Source organism: Oncorhynchus masou, chromosome 31, assembly GCF_036934945.1.
Source record: "Oncorhynchus masou masou isolate Uvic2021 chromosome 31, UVic_Omas_1.1, whole genome shotgun sequence".
Classification (NCBI taxonomy): domain Eukaryota; kingdom Metazoa; phylum Chordata; class Actinopteri; order Salmoniformes; family Salmonidae; genus Oncorhynchus; species Oncorhynchus masou.
In genome coordinates this window covers 100,516,799-100,534,813 of record NC_088242.1, presented here as the reverse complement: position 1 = coordinate 100,534,813, position 18,015 = coordinate 100,516,799, and the positions used below count along the sequence as shown (strand labels likewise).

Below are 18,015 nucleotides of genomic sequence, written 5' to 3'. Positions count from 1 at the left end.
CACCACCTGTGAAACATATTGTGCCCACCACCTGTGAAACATATTGTGCCCACCACCTGTGAAACATATTGTGCCCACCACCTGTGAAACATATTGTGCCCACCACCTGTGAAACATATTGTGCCCACCACCTGTGAAACATATTGTGCCCACCACCTGTGAAACATATTGTTCCCACCACCTGTGAAACATATTGTGCCCACCACCTGTGAAACATATTGTGCCCACCACCTGTGAAACATATTGTGCCCACCACCTGTGAAACATATTGTGCCCACCACCTGTGAAACAGGATATTTGATGGATGAAAGTGTTGACTGGAAGTTCTGTGTCCTGTTTCTTTGTTCCAGGTCTATTGTAGCCTATCAGCCTGCTGGAGCCAGCACACACACCTTCGATGCCACAGCCTTCTTCAAGTCAGTGGGGGTTTTCCTGGGCATCTTCAGTGGATCCTTCGCCATGGGAGCCATCACTGGAGTGGTCACTGCCCTCATATCCTTCTACTGAAACATCACTACACAACATGGGGATCTAGTAACTCAAATCACTGACAAAGGGTGCTGCTTGTTTATGTTGTTGGGTGGAAAGAGTCATGTTTTAGCTAGTCTGAAGAGGTCACTGCCCTCATCCTTACCTGAAAGATTACCACAACTTGTTTTTGTTTACATTTCTAAAAGATAACTTTATTAACAGCATATTCAGTACACTGGCTATAGAGTATAGTAGTGTCCTCCGAAGCAATGGCAATAGTGTTTGTGAAATGTTCTGATTCTCTAACTCTGTCTCTACGTGACCAAGTTCACCAAGCTGCACTGTTTCCCTCTGCTGGAGACGGCCCTCTTCTTCCTCATGTCCTGGAGCACCTTCCTATTGGCCGAGGCCTGCGGGTTCACAGGTCAGGACCGGGGTGGAGGGGTTAAGAGGGGCTCTGTTTGCATCCCAAATGTTAATTTTTATTTTTTAATTTTCAATTTTACCTTTATTTAACCAGGCAAGTCAGTTAAGAACAAAGTCTTATTTTTAATGACGGCCTAGGAACAGTGGGTTAACTGGGCAGAACGACAGATTTGTACCTTGTCAGCTCGGGGGTTTGAACTTGCAACCTTCCAGCTACTAGTCCAACGCTCTAACCACTAGGCTACCCCACAGCACCTTATTCCCTATAAAGTGCATATGGCTCTGGTCAAAAGTAGTGCACTATATAGGGAATAGGATGCTGTTTGGTAATATACACAGTATGGTCAGCACACTGGCTGCAGTAAATGTTTTACAGATTCTGCTAAAGAAAGAGCAGAGCACAGAACAAAACAATATGAGGATTAAGGTGCTGCGCAGCCTAGCACGCTACTGCTCCACTATCACACATCTACAATACAACGTCCGTGTGTAGAGAGTGCATGTCTTATGTGTACGTTACCAGTCAAACGTTTGGACACACCTGCTCATTCAAGGGTTTTTCTTTATTTTTAACATTGTAGAATAATAGTGAAGACATCAAAACTATGAAATAACACACATGGAATCATGTAGTAACCCCAAAAAAGTGTTAAATAAAATCAAAATATATTTTACATTTGAGATTCTTCAAATTGCCTTTGACAGCTTTGCACACTCTTAGGTTGGCTATTTGAGCCAGTAAAGGGGGCTTTATTATTCTTAGGTAGCGGAATGACTTTCGCTTCCCTCCAGGCCTGAGGGCAAACGCTCTCTAGAAGGCTTAAATTGAAGATGTGGCAAATAGGAGTGTCAGTATCGTCTGCTATTATCCTCAAACATTTTCCATCCAGATTGTCAGACTCCGGTGGCTTGTCATTGTTAATTGACAACAATGATTCTTTCACCTTTTCCACACTGACTTTACGGAATTTAAAATTACAATGCTTGTCTTCCATAATTTGATCAGTTATACTTGGATGTGTAGTGTCAGCATTTGTTGCTGGCATGTCATGCCTAATGTTTTTTTAGGGTAGGTTGTGCCGACCAGAAAAAATATAGATTTCTCCTTTTGGTTTGGGAGGGAATGAGTCCCGTCTGGTTCGTCAAGTCTCCACCAATACAAAGGACTCATGCAGAAGTCAGTATGGACGTCCACTTTTCATAAACCCTGAACACATTGGAAATACAGTGCCTTGCGAAAGTATTCGGCCCCCTTGAACTTTGCGACCTTTTGCCACATTTCAGGTTTCAAACATGAAGATATAAAACTGTATTTTTTTAGTGAAGAATCGACAACAAGTGGGACACAATCATGAAGTGGAACGACATTTATTGGATATTTCAAACTTTTTGAACAAATCAAAAACTGAAAAAGTGGGCGTGCAAAATTATTCAGCCCCTTTAAGTTAATACTTTGTAGCGCCACCTTTTGCTGCGATTACAGCTGTAAGTCGCTTGGTCCCAAAATAAATAAAAAAATACATGCAATAATGTCACAACACAATGATCTCTGGTTCCTCCAGAAAAGCCCTCAGGCCTAAAGGGAGTCCGGGTAAAGGGAGTCCGGGTAAAGGAGTTCAGTGAACCCAAGTGACCATAGTCACGCAATTGTCCTTCCATAAAGTGATGTGTAACAACCGGTCTCATTCATACACTCAGAATGCAATGCATTTCTGTTCCACACAATGGAGTAGCAGACATCTTCAGCTACAGCTGAACACATCAACCAACACGGTATAAATCACACCAAAACAAAGGAAATACCGTATGCCAAAAAAATGATAGTCAGAACTTCCAATCCGCCAACTGATCTCCAGCCGAGAAAGGCCACGGAGAGCAGTGGAGACTAATGTAGATCAGCAACAATAGACATAAGTAGATCCAATACTGGTTGATCCTGCGACACGGCTACAGTCCACACTTTTAAATACAACAACAAATTGGGTTTGAACTTTGAGCTTCTAAGCTGAAGGTTGAACACTTCCTCTCTTGCACAACCCACTTTTGCGCAGCTGATGCTGAGGCTGTCTATTTGGGAATTATAGGGGAAGCGGCCCATTGGCAGGAGAAGCACTGAGACGGTTTAGACAAATTCAGGGCCGTCACACTAAGTTTGCTAATCTTGCCAATGAAAAAATCATTTAAGTAATTGCTTATATCACTGGTGAATGAGACATCTGATTCAATGAATGATGGCGCTGAGTTTGTCTTTTTGCCCAAAATTTAGTTTAAGGTGCTATAAAGCTTTTAACTATCATTCATTGTCATTTTATCTTTGTTTCATAGTTTTAGTTTATGCTTTTTATTCAGTTTAGTAACATTTCTCAATTTGCAATACATTTGCCAATCGGTTGTGCAGCCAGACTTATTTGCAATTCAATGCCTTTTGCCTTATCCCTCTCAACCATAATTACCATAATATTTTTAATTCCTTATCAATCCATGGGGATTTAACATATTTTAGTCATTTTGTTAATGGCTGCATACTTATTACTTATAAGTAACTGGAATAAGCAATTTGTGTTCCCAATTGCACCCTATTTCCTAGATAGTGCACTATCCATATGGCACCCGGTTCCATTTATAGTGCACTACTTTTGGCCAGAGAGGTCCACGTGGGAAGCAGACTGTATCCTCAGGTGTGTTAGCTGTGTTATGCTTAGACTGTCTCTGTGTGTTCTGTCCCAGGTGTCGTGGCGGTGCTATTCTGTGGGATCACTCAGGCCCACTACACATACAACAACCTGTCTGAGGAGTCCACCAAGCGCACCAAGCAGGTAACACCCTACATACTACACACTAACACTCTAGCCCTAAACCTTACCACTAACCCTCTCCAGCCCCTCTCCTCTCCTGGTTGTCATGCTAGCGGTAAAGGGTTCAATCTGAAGCAAAAACGGTGCTATCCAGGAGCACAGGACATCAATAAGCTGCTCCCAAACATTTTAAACATCAGGAAATGTAGTCTATCATAGTTCATGTGGTATTCAATGACATTGTGAAGGGCAGCTCAGAACAGTTGAAGATTGATTGTAAAGAACTGATTGGGTCTCGACTTGACACCAACAAACGCCCCATAATATCTGTCCCTCTGCCCTCCTAAATTGTGGCATTGAAGGTTTCATCAGACTTTTTAAAAATCTAATTTATTTATATAGCCCTTCTTACATCCGCTGATATTGCAAAGTGCTGTACAGAAACCCAGCCTGAAACCCCAAACAGCAAGCAATGCAGGTGTTGAAGCACGGTGGCTAGGAAAAACTCCCTAGAAAGGCCAAAACCTAGGAAGAAACCTAGAGAGGAACCAGGCTATGAGGGGTGGCCAGTCCTCTTCTGGCTGTGCCGGGTGGAGATTATAACAGAACATGGCCAAGATGTTCAAATGTTCATAAATGACCAGCAGGGTCAAATAGTAATAATCACAGTGGTTGTCAAGGGTGCAACAAATCAGCACCTCAGGAGTAAATGTCAGTTGGCTTTTCATAGCCGATCATGAAGAGTATCTCTACCACTCCTGCTGTCTCTAGAGAGTTGAAAACAGCAGGTCTGGGACAGGTAGCACGTCCGGTGAACAGGTCAGGGTTCCATAGCTGCAGGCAGAACAGTTGGGACACAACAGTGGTAGGCTTGATTACCAACAACGACGAGACGGCCTACAGGGAGGAGGTGAGGGCCCTCGGAGTGTGGTGTCAGGAAAATAACCTCACACTCAACGTCAACAAAACTAAGGAGATGATTGTGGACTTCAGGAAACAGCAGAGGGAACACCCCCCTATCCACATCGATGGAACAGTAGTGGAGAGAGTAGCAAGTTTTAAGTTCCTCGGCATACACATCACAGACAAACTGAATTGGTCCACTCACACAGACGGCATCGTGAAGAAGGCGCAGCAGCGCCTCTTCAACCTCAGGAGGCTGAAGAAATTCGGCTTGTCACCAAAAGCACTCACAAACTTCTACAGATGCACACTCGAGAGCACCCTGGCGGGCTGTATCACCGCCTGGTATGGCAACTGCTCCGCCCTCAACCGTAAGGCTCTCCAGAGGGTAGTGAGGTCTGCACAACGCATCACCGGGGGCAAACTACCTGCCCTCCAGGACACCTACACCACCCGATGTTACAGGAAGGCCATAAAGATCATCAAGGACATCAACCACCCGAGCCACTGCCTGTTCACCCCGCTATCATCCAGAAGGCGAGGTCAGTACAGGTGCATCAAAGCTGGGACCGAGAGACTGAAAAACAGCTTCTATCTCACGGCCATCAGACTGTTGAACAGCCACCACTAACATTGAGTGGCTGCTGCCAACACACTGACACTGACTCAACTCCAGCCACTTTAATAATGGGAATTGATGGTAAATTATGTAAATATATCACTAGCCACTTTAAACAATGCTACCTTATATAATGTTACTTACCCTACATTATTCATCTCATATACATACGTATATACTGTACTCTCTATCATCGACTGCATCCTTATGTAATACATGTATCACTAGCCACTTTAACTATGCCACTTTGTTTACATACTCATCTCATATGTATATACTGTACTCGATACCATCTACTGTATCTTGCCTATGCTGCTCTGTACCATCACTCATTCATATATCCTTATGTACATATTCTTTATCCCCTTACACTGTGTATAAGACAGTAGTTTAGGAATTGTTAGTTAGATTACTTGTTGGTTATTACTGCATTGTCGGGAACTAGAAGCACAAGCATTTTGCTACACTCGCATTAACATCTGCTAACCATGTGTATGTGACAAATAAAATTTGATTTGATTTGAACTGGAGCAGCAGCACGGCCAGGTGGACTGGGGACAGCAAGGAGTCATCAGGCCAGGTAGTCCTGGGGCATGGTGAGAGAGAATTAGAGAACGCACACTTAGATTCACACAGGACACCGAATAGGACAGGAGAAGTACTCCAGATATAACAAACTGACCCTAGCCCCCCAACACATAAACTACTGCAGCATAAATACTGGAGGCTGAGACAGGAGGGGTCAGGAGACACTGTGGCCCCATCCGATGATACCCCCAGACAGGGCCAAACAGGCAGGATATAACCCCACCCACTTTGCCAAAGGACAGCCCCCACACCACTAGAGGGATATCGTCAACCACCAACCTACCATGCTGAGACGAGGCCGAGCCCACAAAGATCTCAGCCAAGGTTTTTTTTATCCCTCCATAACAAAACTATTGCTGCTCTGTGGGTTTAACATTTATTGACAATATTGACTCACTAATGATTCTGGAAACAGCTTGTTTTATAAAGAGGATGGGATCCACCCAGATCACTTGGGTTCCTGGATCCTTTACAGTTTATTGGACCATCTGGCCCAGTGTAGTTGGCTCTTTGCAGCTTATTGGACCATCTGTCCCAGTATACAATAGTACGCAAGTATAAACACCATGGGACCCCGCAGCCATCATACAGCTCAGGAAGGAGACGCGTTCTGTCTCCTAGAGATGAACGTACTTTAGTGAGAAAGGTGCAAAAAATCAATCCCAGAACAACAGCAAAGGACCTTGAGAAGATGCTGGAGGAAACAGGTACAAAAGTATCTATATCCACAGTAAAATGAGTCCTATATTGACATAACCTGAAAGGCTACTCAGCAAGGAAGAAGCCACTGCTCCAAAACCGCCATAAAAAGCCAGACTAAGGTTTGCAACTGAACGTGAGGACAAAGATCATACTTTTTTGGAGAAATATGCTCTGGCCTGATGAAACAAAAATAGAACTGTTTGGCCATAATGACCATCGTTATGTTTGGAGGAAAACGGGGGATGCTTGCAAGTCGAAGAACACCATCCCAACCGTGAAGCATGGGGGTGGCAGCATCATGTTGTGGGGGTGCTTTGCTGCAGGAGGGATTGGTGCACTTCACAGAATGGATGGCATCATGAGGCAGGAAAATGATGTGGATGTATTGAAGCAACATCTCAAGACATCAGTCAGGAAGTTAAAGCTTGGTTGCAAATGGGTCTTCCAAATGGACAATGACCCCAAGCATACTTCCAAAGTTGTGGGAAAATGGCTTAAGGACAACAAAGTCAAGGTATTGGAGGTATTGGAGTGGCCATAACAAAGCCCTGACCTCAATCCTATAGAAAATTTGTGGGGGCAGAACTGAAAAAGCATGTGCGATCAAGGAGGCCTACAAACCTGACTCAGCTACACCAGCTCTGTCAGGAGCAAAATTCACCCAACTTATTGTGGGAAGCATGTGGAAGGCTACCCGAAATGTTTGACCCAAGTTAACCATTTTAAAAGGCAATGCTACCAAATACTAATTGAGTGTATGTTAACTTCTGACCCACTGGGAATGTGATGAAAGAAATACAAACTGAAATACATCATTCTCTTCTATTATTCTGACACTTCACATTCTTAAAATAAAGTGGTGATCCTAACTGACCAAAGACAGGGAATTTTTACTAGGATTAAATGTCAGGAATTGTGAAACACCTCAGCCAAATACATTTAAACTCAGTTTTTGTGAACTTCCGTCTTCAACTGTATATTACTGTATCCTAGTCTATGCCACTCCGACGTTGTTCGTCCAAATATTTATATATTCCTCGTTCCATTCCTTTACTTTAGATTTGTCTATTGTTAGATATTACTGCGCTGTTTGCTACACCCGCAATAACACGTGTATGTGACCAATAACATCTGCTGAACACGTACATGTGACCAATAACATCTGCTAAACATGTGACCAATAACATCTGATTGGATTCTGTGGTAGCGTAGCATCTCCATTGTGTCTCGTATGCGTGTTGAGCGTTTTTTAGGATCGGACAAGAGCTTTGCAGACGAGTGACCAATTTTTCGTGTCCCGGGCGCCTCCCTGCAAGGGGAGGCCCCTTTCTCAGCAACAGTTATCACATTGGATTGTGGATGCTATAATATTGGCCTATAACAGCAAGGGGTTATAAGCAGGGCTCACTCCATGGCTACATCTTAGGCAATGTTCAAGGGCATCTCCTTGGCCGTCATTGAAAATAAGAATGTGTTCTTAACTGACTTGCCTGGTTAAATAAAGGTAAAAATTAACTTGTAAGTCGCTCTGGATAAGAGCGTCTGCTAAATGACTTAAATGTAAATGTAAATGTAATTTGCGATGCGGCTTGTTTGGCATCCTCTCATACTTTTGAGGTCCTACTGACCAGACATCCCTGTACCTTCATTGGCACGTCCTCCGTGTCGGGCCTCTGAGGGTTGATACGTTTGGACTGTCTGGCTTCGGAGGGCCTCTGGCCATAACCCACTGTGAGATGTCTAAACTAATAATTGAAAGAAAACTTAATGTTTCTTGCTTAACCCCGGTTCTCTGATATTATGAGTGACCCATCTTACCACATTCCCCTACTCGCAAGAGTGTGAGGAAGTTGTACGTTTCTGTTTGCTAGGCCTGGTTTTAACTGACTGACTAGCATCCTTTCAAAGCTACCTGGTTGAGGAGAAACCTCGGAATATAAAAGGGATTAAACATAAAGATTAGCCTTCTCAGCTTTGTTGACTTGGATGTGTGTGTGAGTATGTAATGAATGAATCTCTCTGCGTTTCAGCTGTTTGAGGTCCTTCACTTCCTAGCAGAGAACTTCATCTTCTCCTACATGGGCCTGGCTCTGTTCACCTTCCAGAACCATGTATTCAGCCCCATCTTCATCGCCGGGGCCTTCGTATCCTTTAACCCTGAACAGTGACTACTCTATAACTCCAGCACCACCTCCCTGCTGCTTCCACACGGTCAGTCTAGGTAACAGTGACCTCCCTGCTGCTTCCACACGGTCAGTCTAGGTAACAGTGACCTCTCTGCTGCTCCCACACGGTCAGTCTAGGTAACAGTGACCTCCCTGCTGCTCCCACACGGTCAGTCTAGGTAACAGTGACCTCCCTGTTGTTTCCACACGGTCAGTCTAGGTAACTGTGACCTCCCTGTTGTTTCCACACGGTCAGTCTAGGTAACAGTGACCTCCCTGTTGTTTCCACACGGTCAGTCTAGGTAACTGTGACCTCCCTGTTGTTTCCACACGGTCAGTCTAGGTAACAGTGACCTCCCTGCTGCTCCCACACGGTCAGTCTAGGTAACTGTGACCTCCCTGCTGCTCCCACACGGTCAGTCTAGGTAACAGTGACCTCCCTGCTGCTTCCACATGGTCAGTCTAGGTAACAGTGACCTCCCTGCTGCTTCCACACGGTCAGTCTAGGTAACAGTGACCTCCCTGCTGCTTCCACATGGTCAGTCTAGGTAACAGTGACCTCCCTGCTGCTCCCACACGGTCAGTCTAGGTAACAGTGACCTCCCTGCTGCTTCCACACGGTCAGTCTAGGTAACAGTGACCTCCCTGCTGCTCCCACACGGTCAGTCTAGGTAACAGTGACCTCCCTGCTGCTCCCACACGGTCAGTCTAGGTAACAGTGACCTCCCTGCTGCTCCCACACGGTCAGTCTAGGTAACAGTGACCTCTCTGCTGCTCCCACACGGTCAGTCTAGGTAACAGTGACCTCCCTGCTGCTCCCACACGGTCAGTCTAGGTAACAGTGACCTCTCTGCTGCTCCCACACGGTCAGTCTAGGTAACAGTGACCTCTCTGCTGCTCCCACACGGTCAGTCTAGGTAACAGTGACCTCCCTGCTGCTTCCACACGGTCAGTCTAGGTAACAGTGACCTCTCTGCTGCTCCCACACGGTCAGTCTAGGTAACAGTGACCTCCCTGCTGCTCCCACACGGTCAGTCTAGGTAACAGTGACCTCTCTGCTGCTCCCACACGGTCAGTCTAGGTAACAGTGACCTCCCTGCTGCTCCCACACGGTCAGTCTAGGTAACAGTGACCTCTCTGCTGCTCCCACACGGTCAGTCTAGGTAACAGTGACCTCTCTGCTGCTCCCACACGGTCAGTCTAGGTAACAGTGACCTCCCTGCTGCTCCCACACGGTCAGTCTAGGTAACAGTGACCTCCCTGCTGCTTCCACACGGTCAGTCTAGGTAACAGTGACCTCCCTGCTGCTTCCACACGGTCAGTCTAGGTAACAGTGACCTCCCTGCTGCTCCCACACAGTCAGTCTAGGTAACAGTGACCTCCCTGCTGCTCCCACACGGTCAGTCTAGGTAACAGTGACCTCCCTGCTGCTCCCACACGGTCAGTCTAGGTAACAGTGACCTCCCTGCTGCTCCCACACGGTCAGTCTAGGTAACAGTGACCTCTCTGCTGCTCCCACACGGTCAGTCTAGGTAACAGTGACCTCCCTGCTGCTTCCACACGGTCAGTCTAGGTAACAGTGACCTCCCTGCTGCTCCCACACGGTCAGTCTAGGTAACAGTGACCTCCCTGCTGCTTCCACACGGTCAGTCTAGGTAACGCTACAGAGAGCTGCTTTATAGACAGCGCTGAAGCAAATAATGCAATAGCCAGATATTGTGGAAGTATCAGGGAAGCTTTGATCAGTTATACTGTTTGTTGTCCAAGACTGTTTACATTGATACACTTCTCAGACAACCAATATAACTGCTCCTCAAAGCTTCCCTGATACTTCCACAATATCTGGCTATTGTATTTTTTGCTTATTAATGCGTTGATACATTTCCATTGTTTCTGTTTGGGTCAAAGTGGTTCTAATCTGCCTGGCTAGCCAGTGTTTAGTCCTGCTCTGTCCCCTCCTCCTGACTAGGCTTCATCTGGATTTATCCTGACCTCCAAAGCCCTTTAAATCCCCTGACCGTGTCTTCTATCCTCCCTTCTTGTGTTTAGCTTTGTTTACCTCTAACGCACCACCACACCACAGCCAGCTCAGAGGATAAATAACACCCGTGCATGCTGGGACAGCAAAGGATGCTGCTCTTTAAAAGAGACAAAGGGGAATGGAAACACTGTGATTTAGAATGCCAGCCAACTAACTGTAAATGGTCATATTGGCATCGTTGCTTCAATAAACCTACTGAAGCCGTTCATGTTTGAGCTGATCGGTTTGTGCTGCCAGGTAATGGCTAGAGTCTGAGGTTGATGTGTTTGATGTCTGGATGGCCATGTATTACATCCAGGTCAGAGGTTCCTGTCTGTCAGTCTGGATGGATGGTGATGTATTACATCCAGTCTGTCTGGATGGTGATGTATTACATCCAGTCTGTCTGGATGGATGGTGATGTATTACATCCTGTCAGTCTGTCTGGATGGATGGTGATGTATTACATCCTGTCTGGATGGATGGTGATGTTTTACATCCTGTCTGGATGGATGGTGATGTTTTACATCCTGTCAGTCTGTCTGGATGGATGGTGATGTATTATATCCTGTCAGTCTGTCTGGATGGAAGGTGATGTATTACATCCTGTCAGTCTGTCTGGATGGAAGGTGATGTATTACATCCTGTCAGTCTGTCTGGATGGATGGTGATGTATTACATCCTGTCAGTCTGTCTGTCTGGATGGATGGTGATGTATTACATCCTGTCAGTCAGTCTGGATGGTGATGTATTACATCCTGTCAGTCAGTCTGGATGGATGGTGATGTATTACATCCTGTCAGTCTGGATGGATGGTGATGTATTACATCCTGTCAGTCTGTCTGGATGGATGGTGATGTATTACATCCGGTCAGTCTGTCTGGATGGATGGTGATGTATTACATCCTGTCAGTCTGGATGGATGGATGGTGATGTTTTACATCCTGTCAGTCTGTCTGGATGGATGGTGATGTATTATATCCTGTCAGTCTGGATGGATGGATGGTGATGTATTACATCCTGTCAGTCTGTCTGGATGGATGGATGGTGATGTATTACATCCTGTCAGTCTGTCTGTCTGGATGGTGATGTATTACATCCTGTCAGTCTGTCTGGATGGATGGATGGTGATGTATTACATCCTGTCAGTCTGTCTGGATGGAAGGTGATGTATTACATCCTGTCAGTCTGTCTGGATGGATGGTGATGTATTACATCCTGTCAGTCTGTCTGGATGGATGGTGATGTATTACATCCTGTCAGTCTGTCTGGATGGATGGTGATGTATTACATCCTGTCAGTCTGTCTGGATGGATGGTGATGTATTACATCCTGTCAGTCTGGATGGATGGATGGTGATGTATTACATCCTGTCAGTCTGTCTGGATGGATGGTGATGTATTACATCCTGTCAGTCTGTCTGGATGGATGGTGATGTATTATATCCTGTCAGTCTGGATGGATGGATGGTGATGTATTACATCCTGTCAGTCTGTCTGGATGGATGGATGGTGATGTATTACATCCTGTCAGTCTGTCTGGATGGATGGATGGTGATGTATTACATCCTGTCAGTCTGTCTGGATGGATGGATGGTGATGTATTACATCCTGTCAGTCTGTCTAGATGGATGGATGGTGATGTATTATATCCTGTCTGGATGGATGGTGATGTATTACATCCTGTCAGTCTGTCTGGATGGATGGTGATGTTTTACATCCTGTCAGTCTGTCTGGATGGATGGTGATGTTTTACATCCTGTCAGTCTGTCTGTCTGGATGGTGATGTTTTACATCCTGTCAGTCTGTCTGGATGGATGGTGATGTATTACATCCTGTCAGTCTGTCTGGATGGATGGTGATGTATTATATCCTGTCTGGATGGATGGTGATGTATTACATCCTGTCAGTCTGTCTGGATGGATGGTGATGTATTACATCCTGTCAGTCTAGATGGATGGTGATGTATTACATCCTGTCTGGATGGATGGATGGTGATGTATTACATCCTGTCTGGATGGATGGATGGATGGATGGTGATGTATTACATCCTGTCAGTCTGTCTAGATGGATGGATGGTGATGTATTACATCCTGTCTGTCTGGATGGATGGTGATGTATTACATCCTGTCTGGATGGATGGATGTTGATGTATTACATCCTGTCTGTCAGTCTGGATGGATGGTGATGTATTACATCCAGTCTGTCTGGATGGTGATGTATTACATCCAGTCTGTCTGGATGGATGGTGATGTATTACATCCTGTCAGTCTGTCTGGATGGATGGTGATGTATTACATCCTGTCTGGATGGATGGTGATGTTTTACATCCTGTCTGGATGGATGGTGATGTTTTACATCCTGTCAGTCTGTCTGGATGGATGGTGATGTATTACATCCTGTCAGTCTGTCTGGATGGATGGTGATGTATTACATCCTGTCTGTCTGTCTGGATGGATGGTGATGTATTATATCCTGTCAGTCTGTCTGGATGGAAGGTGATGTATTACATCCTGTCAGTCTGTCTGGATGGATGGTGATGTATTACATCCTGTCAGTCTGTCTGGATGGATGGATGGTGATGTATTACATCCTGTCAGTCTGTCTGTCTGGATGGATGGTGATGTATTACATCCTGTCAGTCTGTCTGTCTGGATGGTGATGTATTACATCCTGTCAGTCTGGATGGATGGTGATGTATTACATCCTGTCAGTCTGTCTGGATGGATGGTGATGTATTACATCCTGTCAGTCTGGATGGATGGATGGTGATGTTTTACATCCTGTCAGTCTGTCTGGATGGATGGTGATGTATTATATCCTGTCAGTCTGGATGGATGGATGGTGATGTATTACATCCTGTCAGTCTGTCTGGATGGATGGATGGTGATGTATTACATCCTGTCAGTCTGTCTGTCTGGATGGTGATGTATTACATCCTGTTAGTCTGTCTGGATGGATGGATGGTGATGTATTACATCCTGTCAGTCTGTCTGGATGGAAGGTGATGTATTACATCCTGTCAGTCTGTCTGGATGGATGGTGATGTATTACATCCTGTCAGTCTGTCTGGATGGATGGTGATGTATTACATCCTGTCATTCTGTCTGGATGGATGGTGATGTATTACATCCTGTCAGTCTGTCTGGATGGATGGTGATGTATTACATCCTGTCAGTCTGGATGGATGGATGGTGATGTATTACATCCTGTCAGTCTGTCTGGATGGATGGTGATGTATTACATCCTGTCATTCTGTCTGGATGGATGGTGATGTATTACATCCTGTCAGTCTGTCTGGATGGATGGTGATGTATTACATCCTGTCAGTCTGGATGGATGGATGGTGATGTATTATATCCTGTCAGTCTGGATGGATGGATGGTGATGTATTACATCCTGTCAGTCTGTCTGGATGGATGGATGGTGATGTATTACATCCTGTCAGTCTGTCTGGATGGATGGATGGTGATGTATTACATCCTGTCAGTCTGTCTGGATGGATGGATGGTGATGTATTACATCCTGTCAGTCTGTCTAGATGGATGGATGGTGATGTATTATATCCTGTCTGGATGGATGGTGATGTATTACATCCTGTCTGGATGGATGGATGGTGATGTATTACATCCTGTCAGTCTGTCTGGATGGATGGTGATGTTTTACATCCTGTCAGTCTGTCTGGATGGATGGTGATGTTTTACATCCTGTCAGTCTGTCTGTCTGGATGGTGATGTTTTACATCCTGTCAGTCTGTCTGGATGGATGGTGATGTATTACATCCTGTCAGTCTGTCTGGATGGATGGTGATGTATTACATCCTGTCAGTCTGTCTGGATGGATGGTGATGTATTACATCCTGTCAGTCTGTCTGGATGGATGGTGATGTATTACATCCTGTCAGTCTGTCTGGATGGATGGTGATGTATTATATCCTGTCTGGATGGATGGTGATGTATTACATCCTGTCAGTCTAGATGGATGGTGATGTATTACATCCTGTCTGGATGGATGGATGGTGATGTATTACATCCTGTCTGGATGGATGGATGGATGGATGGTGATGTATTACATCCTGTCAGTCTGTCTAGATGGATGGATGGTGATGTATTACATCCTGTCTGTCTGGATGGATGGTGATGTATTACATCCTGTCTGGATGGATGGATGTTGATGTATTACATCCTGTCAGTCTGTCTGGATGGATGTTGATGTATTACATCCTGTCAGTCTGTCTGGATGGATGGTGATGTATTACATCCTGTCAGTCTGTCTGGATGGATGGTGATGTATTACATCCTGTCTGGATGGATGGTGATGTATTACATCCTGTCTGGATGGATGGTGATGTATTACATCCTGTCTGGATGGATGGTGATGTATTACATCCTGTCTGGATGGATGGATGGTGATGTATTACATCCTGTCTGGATGGATGGATGGTGATGTATTACATCCTGTCTGTCTGGATGGATGGATGGTGATGTATTACATCCTGTCTGGATGGATGGTGATGTATTACATCCTGTCTGGATGGATGGTGATGTATTACATCCTGTCTGGATGGATGGTGATGTATTACATCCTGTCTGGATGGATGGTGATGTATTACATCCTGTCTGGATGGATGGATGGTGATGTATTACATCCTGTCAGTCTGGATGGATGGTGATGTATTACATCCTGTCTGTCTGTCTGGATGGTGATGTATTACATCCTGTCAGTCTGGATGGATGGTGATGTATTACATCCTGTCAGTCTGGATGGATGGTGATGTATTACATCCTGTCAGTCTGTCTGGATGGAAGGTGATGTATTACATCCTGTCAGTCTGTCTGGATGGATGGTGATGTATTACATCCTGTCAGTCTGTCTGGATGGATGGTGATGTATTACATCCTGTCAGTCTGTCTGGATGGAAGGTGATGTATTACATCCTGTCAGTCTGTCTGTCTGGATGGATGGTGATGTATTACATCCTGTCTGTCTGTCTGGATGGAAGGTGATGTATAGGGCGTGTCACTAATCCTTTTGAAGGACTTCCTGTCAGAGTTACTGACCAGTCAGCAGCAGATAGGCCAGTTAAATAATTGTGTTGCTTGATTATAAATTGTTTTAAAGCTAATAGCAGTAGTGGGTAGGAGCCTAATATGTCAGTTTCCTATAAGGATGTTTATCACCAGCGCTGTTAGTTGCGATGGCAATGCATTCACCTTTAGATTAGACGACCAGAGTTGGAATCGCAGACAGGATCATGATTTATGAAGTCCCATTCTAACCAATAATGGGGCATGCTCATAATAAATACATTGATTTGGGGCAGCAGGTATTACATCCTGTCAGTCTGTCTGGATGGATGGTGATGTATTACATCCTGTCAGTCTGGATGGATGGTGATGTATTACATCCTGTCAGTTTGTCTGGATGGATGGTGATGTATTACATCCTGTCAGTCTGTCTGGATGGATGGTGATGTATTACATCCTGTCAGTCTGTCTGGATGGATGGTGATGTATTACATCCTGTCAGTCTGTCTGGATGGATGGTGATGTATTACATCCTGTCAGTCTGGATGGATGGATGGTGATGTATTACATCCTGTCAGTCTGTCATGGATGGATGGTGATGTATTACATCCTGTCAGTCTGTCTGGATGGATGGTGATGTATTACATCCTGTCAGTCTGTCTGGATGGATGGTGATGTATTACATCCTGTCAGTCTGGATGGATGGATGGTGATGTATTACATCCTGTCAGTCTGGATGGATGGTGATGTATTACATCCTGTCAGTCTGTCTGGATGGATGGTGATGTATTACATCCTGTCAGTCTGTCTGGATGGATGGTGATGTATTACATCCTGTCAGTCTGGATGGATGGTGATGTATTACATCCTGTCTGGATGGATGGTGATGTATTACATCCTGTCAGTCTGTGGATGGATGGTGATGTATTACATCCTGTCAGTCGTCTGGATGGATGGTGATGTATTACATCCTGTCAGTCTGTCTGATGGATGGTGATGTTTTACATCCTGTCAGTCTGTCTGGATGGATGGTGATGTATTACATCCTGTCAGTCTGTCTGGATGGTGATGTATTACATCCTGTCAGTCTGTCTGGATGGATGGTGATGTATTACATCCTGTCAGTCTGTCTGGATGGATGGTGATGTATTACATCCTGTCAGTCTGTCTGGATGGATGGTGATGTTTTACATCCTGTCATCTGTTGGATGGATGGTGATGTATTACATCCTGTCAGTCTGTCTGGATGGATGGTGATGTATTACATCCTGTCAGTCTGTCTGGATGGATGGTGATGTATTACATCCTGTCAGTCTGTATGGATGGATGGTGATGTGTTACATCCTGTCAGTCTGTCTGGATGGTGATGTATTCACATCCTGTCAGTCTGTCTGGATGGTGATGTATTACATCCTGTCAGTCTGTCTGGATGGTGATGTATTACATCCTGTCAGTCTGTCTGGATGGTGATGTATTACATCCTGTCAGTCTGTCTGGATGGTGGATGTATTACATCCTGTCAGTCTGTCTGGATGGATGGTGATGTATTACATCCTGTCTGGATGGATGGTGATGTATTACATCCTGTCTGGATGAGATGGTGATGTATTACATCCTGTCTGGATGGATGGTGATGTATTACATCCTGTCTGGATGGATGGATGGTGATGTATTACATCCTGTCTGGATGGATGGATGATGTATTACATCCTGTCTGTCTGGATGGATGGTGATGTATTACATCCTGTCTGGATGGATGGTGATGTATTACATCCTGTCTGGATGGATGGTGATGTATTACATCCTGTCTGGATGGATGGATGGATGTGATGTATTACATCCTGTCTGGATGGATGGATGGATGGTGATGTATTACATCCTGTCTGGATGATGATGGATGGATGGATGGTATGTATTACATCCTGTCTGGATGGATGGATGGATCGGATGGATGGATGGTGATGTATTACATCCTGTCTGGATGGCTGGATGGATGGATGGTGATGTATTACATCCTGTCTGTCTGTCTGGATGGATGGTGATGTATTACATCCTGTCAGTCTGTCTGGATGGATGGTGATGTATTACATCCTGTCAGTCTGTCTGGATGGATGGTGATGTATTACATCCTGACAGTCAGTCTGGATGGATGGTGATGTATTACATCCTGTCAGTCTGTCTGGATGGATGGTGATGTATTACATCCTGTCAGTCTGTCTGGATGGATGGTGATGTATTACATCCTGTCAGTCTGTCTGGATGGATGGTGATGTATTACATCCTGTCAGTCTGTCTGGATG

The 18,015-nt window shown here is 45.0% G+C and overlaps 2 protein-coding genes across 2 annotated transcripts in view; both read left to right on the top strand.

Moving 5' to 3' along the window:
• chst7 (carbohydrate (N-acetylglucosamine 6-O) sulfotransferase 7) overlaps positions 1–18,015 on the top strand; it is a 205,363-nt gene that overhangs the window by 45,357 nt on the left and 141,991 nt on the right. The gene's annotated exons all lie outside the window — the stretch shown is intronic.
• Positions 1–18,015, top strand: part of slc9a7 (solute carrier family 9 member 7) — a 105,305-nt gene that overhangs the window by 22,006 nt on the left and 65,284 nt on the right. Inside the window, exons 7-10 of the mRNA XM_064952670.1 lie at positions 351–492; positions 790–895; positions 3,625–3,713; positions 8,535–8,648. Coding sequence (XP_064808742.1) covers positions 351–492; positions 790–895; positions 3,625–3,713; positions 8,535–8,648 — 451 coding nt within the window. The remainder of the gene's footprint in view (positions 1–350; positions 493–789; positions 896–3,624; positions 3,714–8,534; positions 8,649–18,015) is intronic.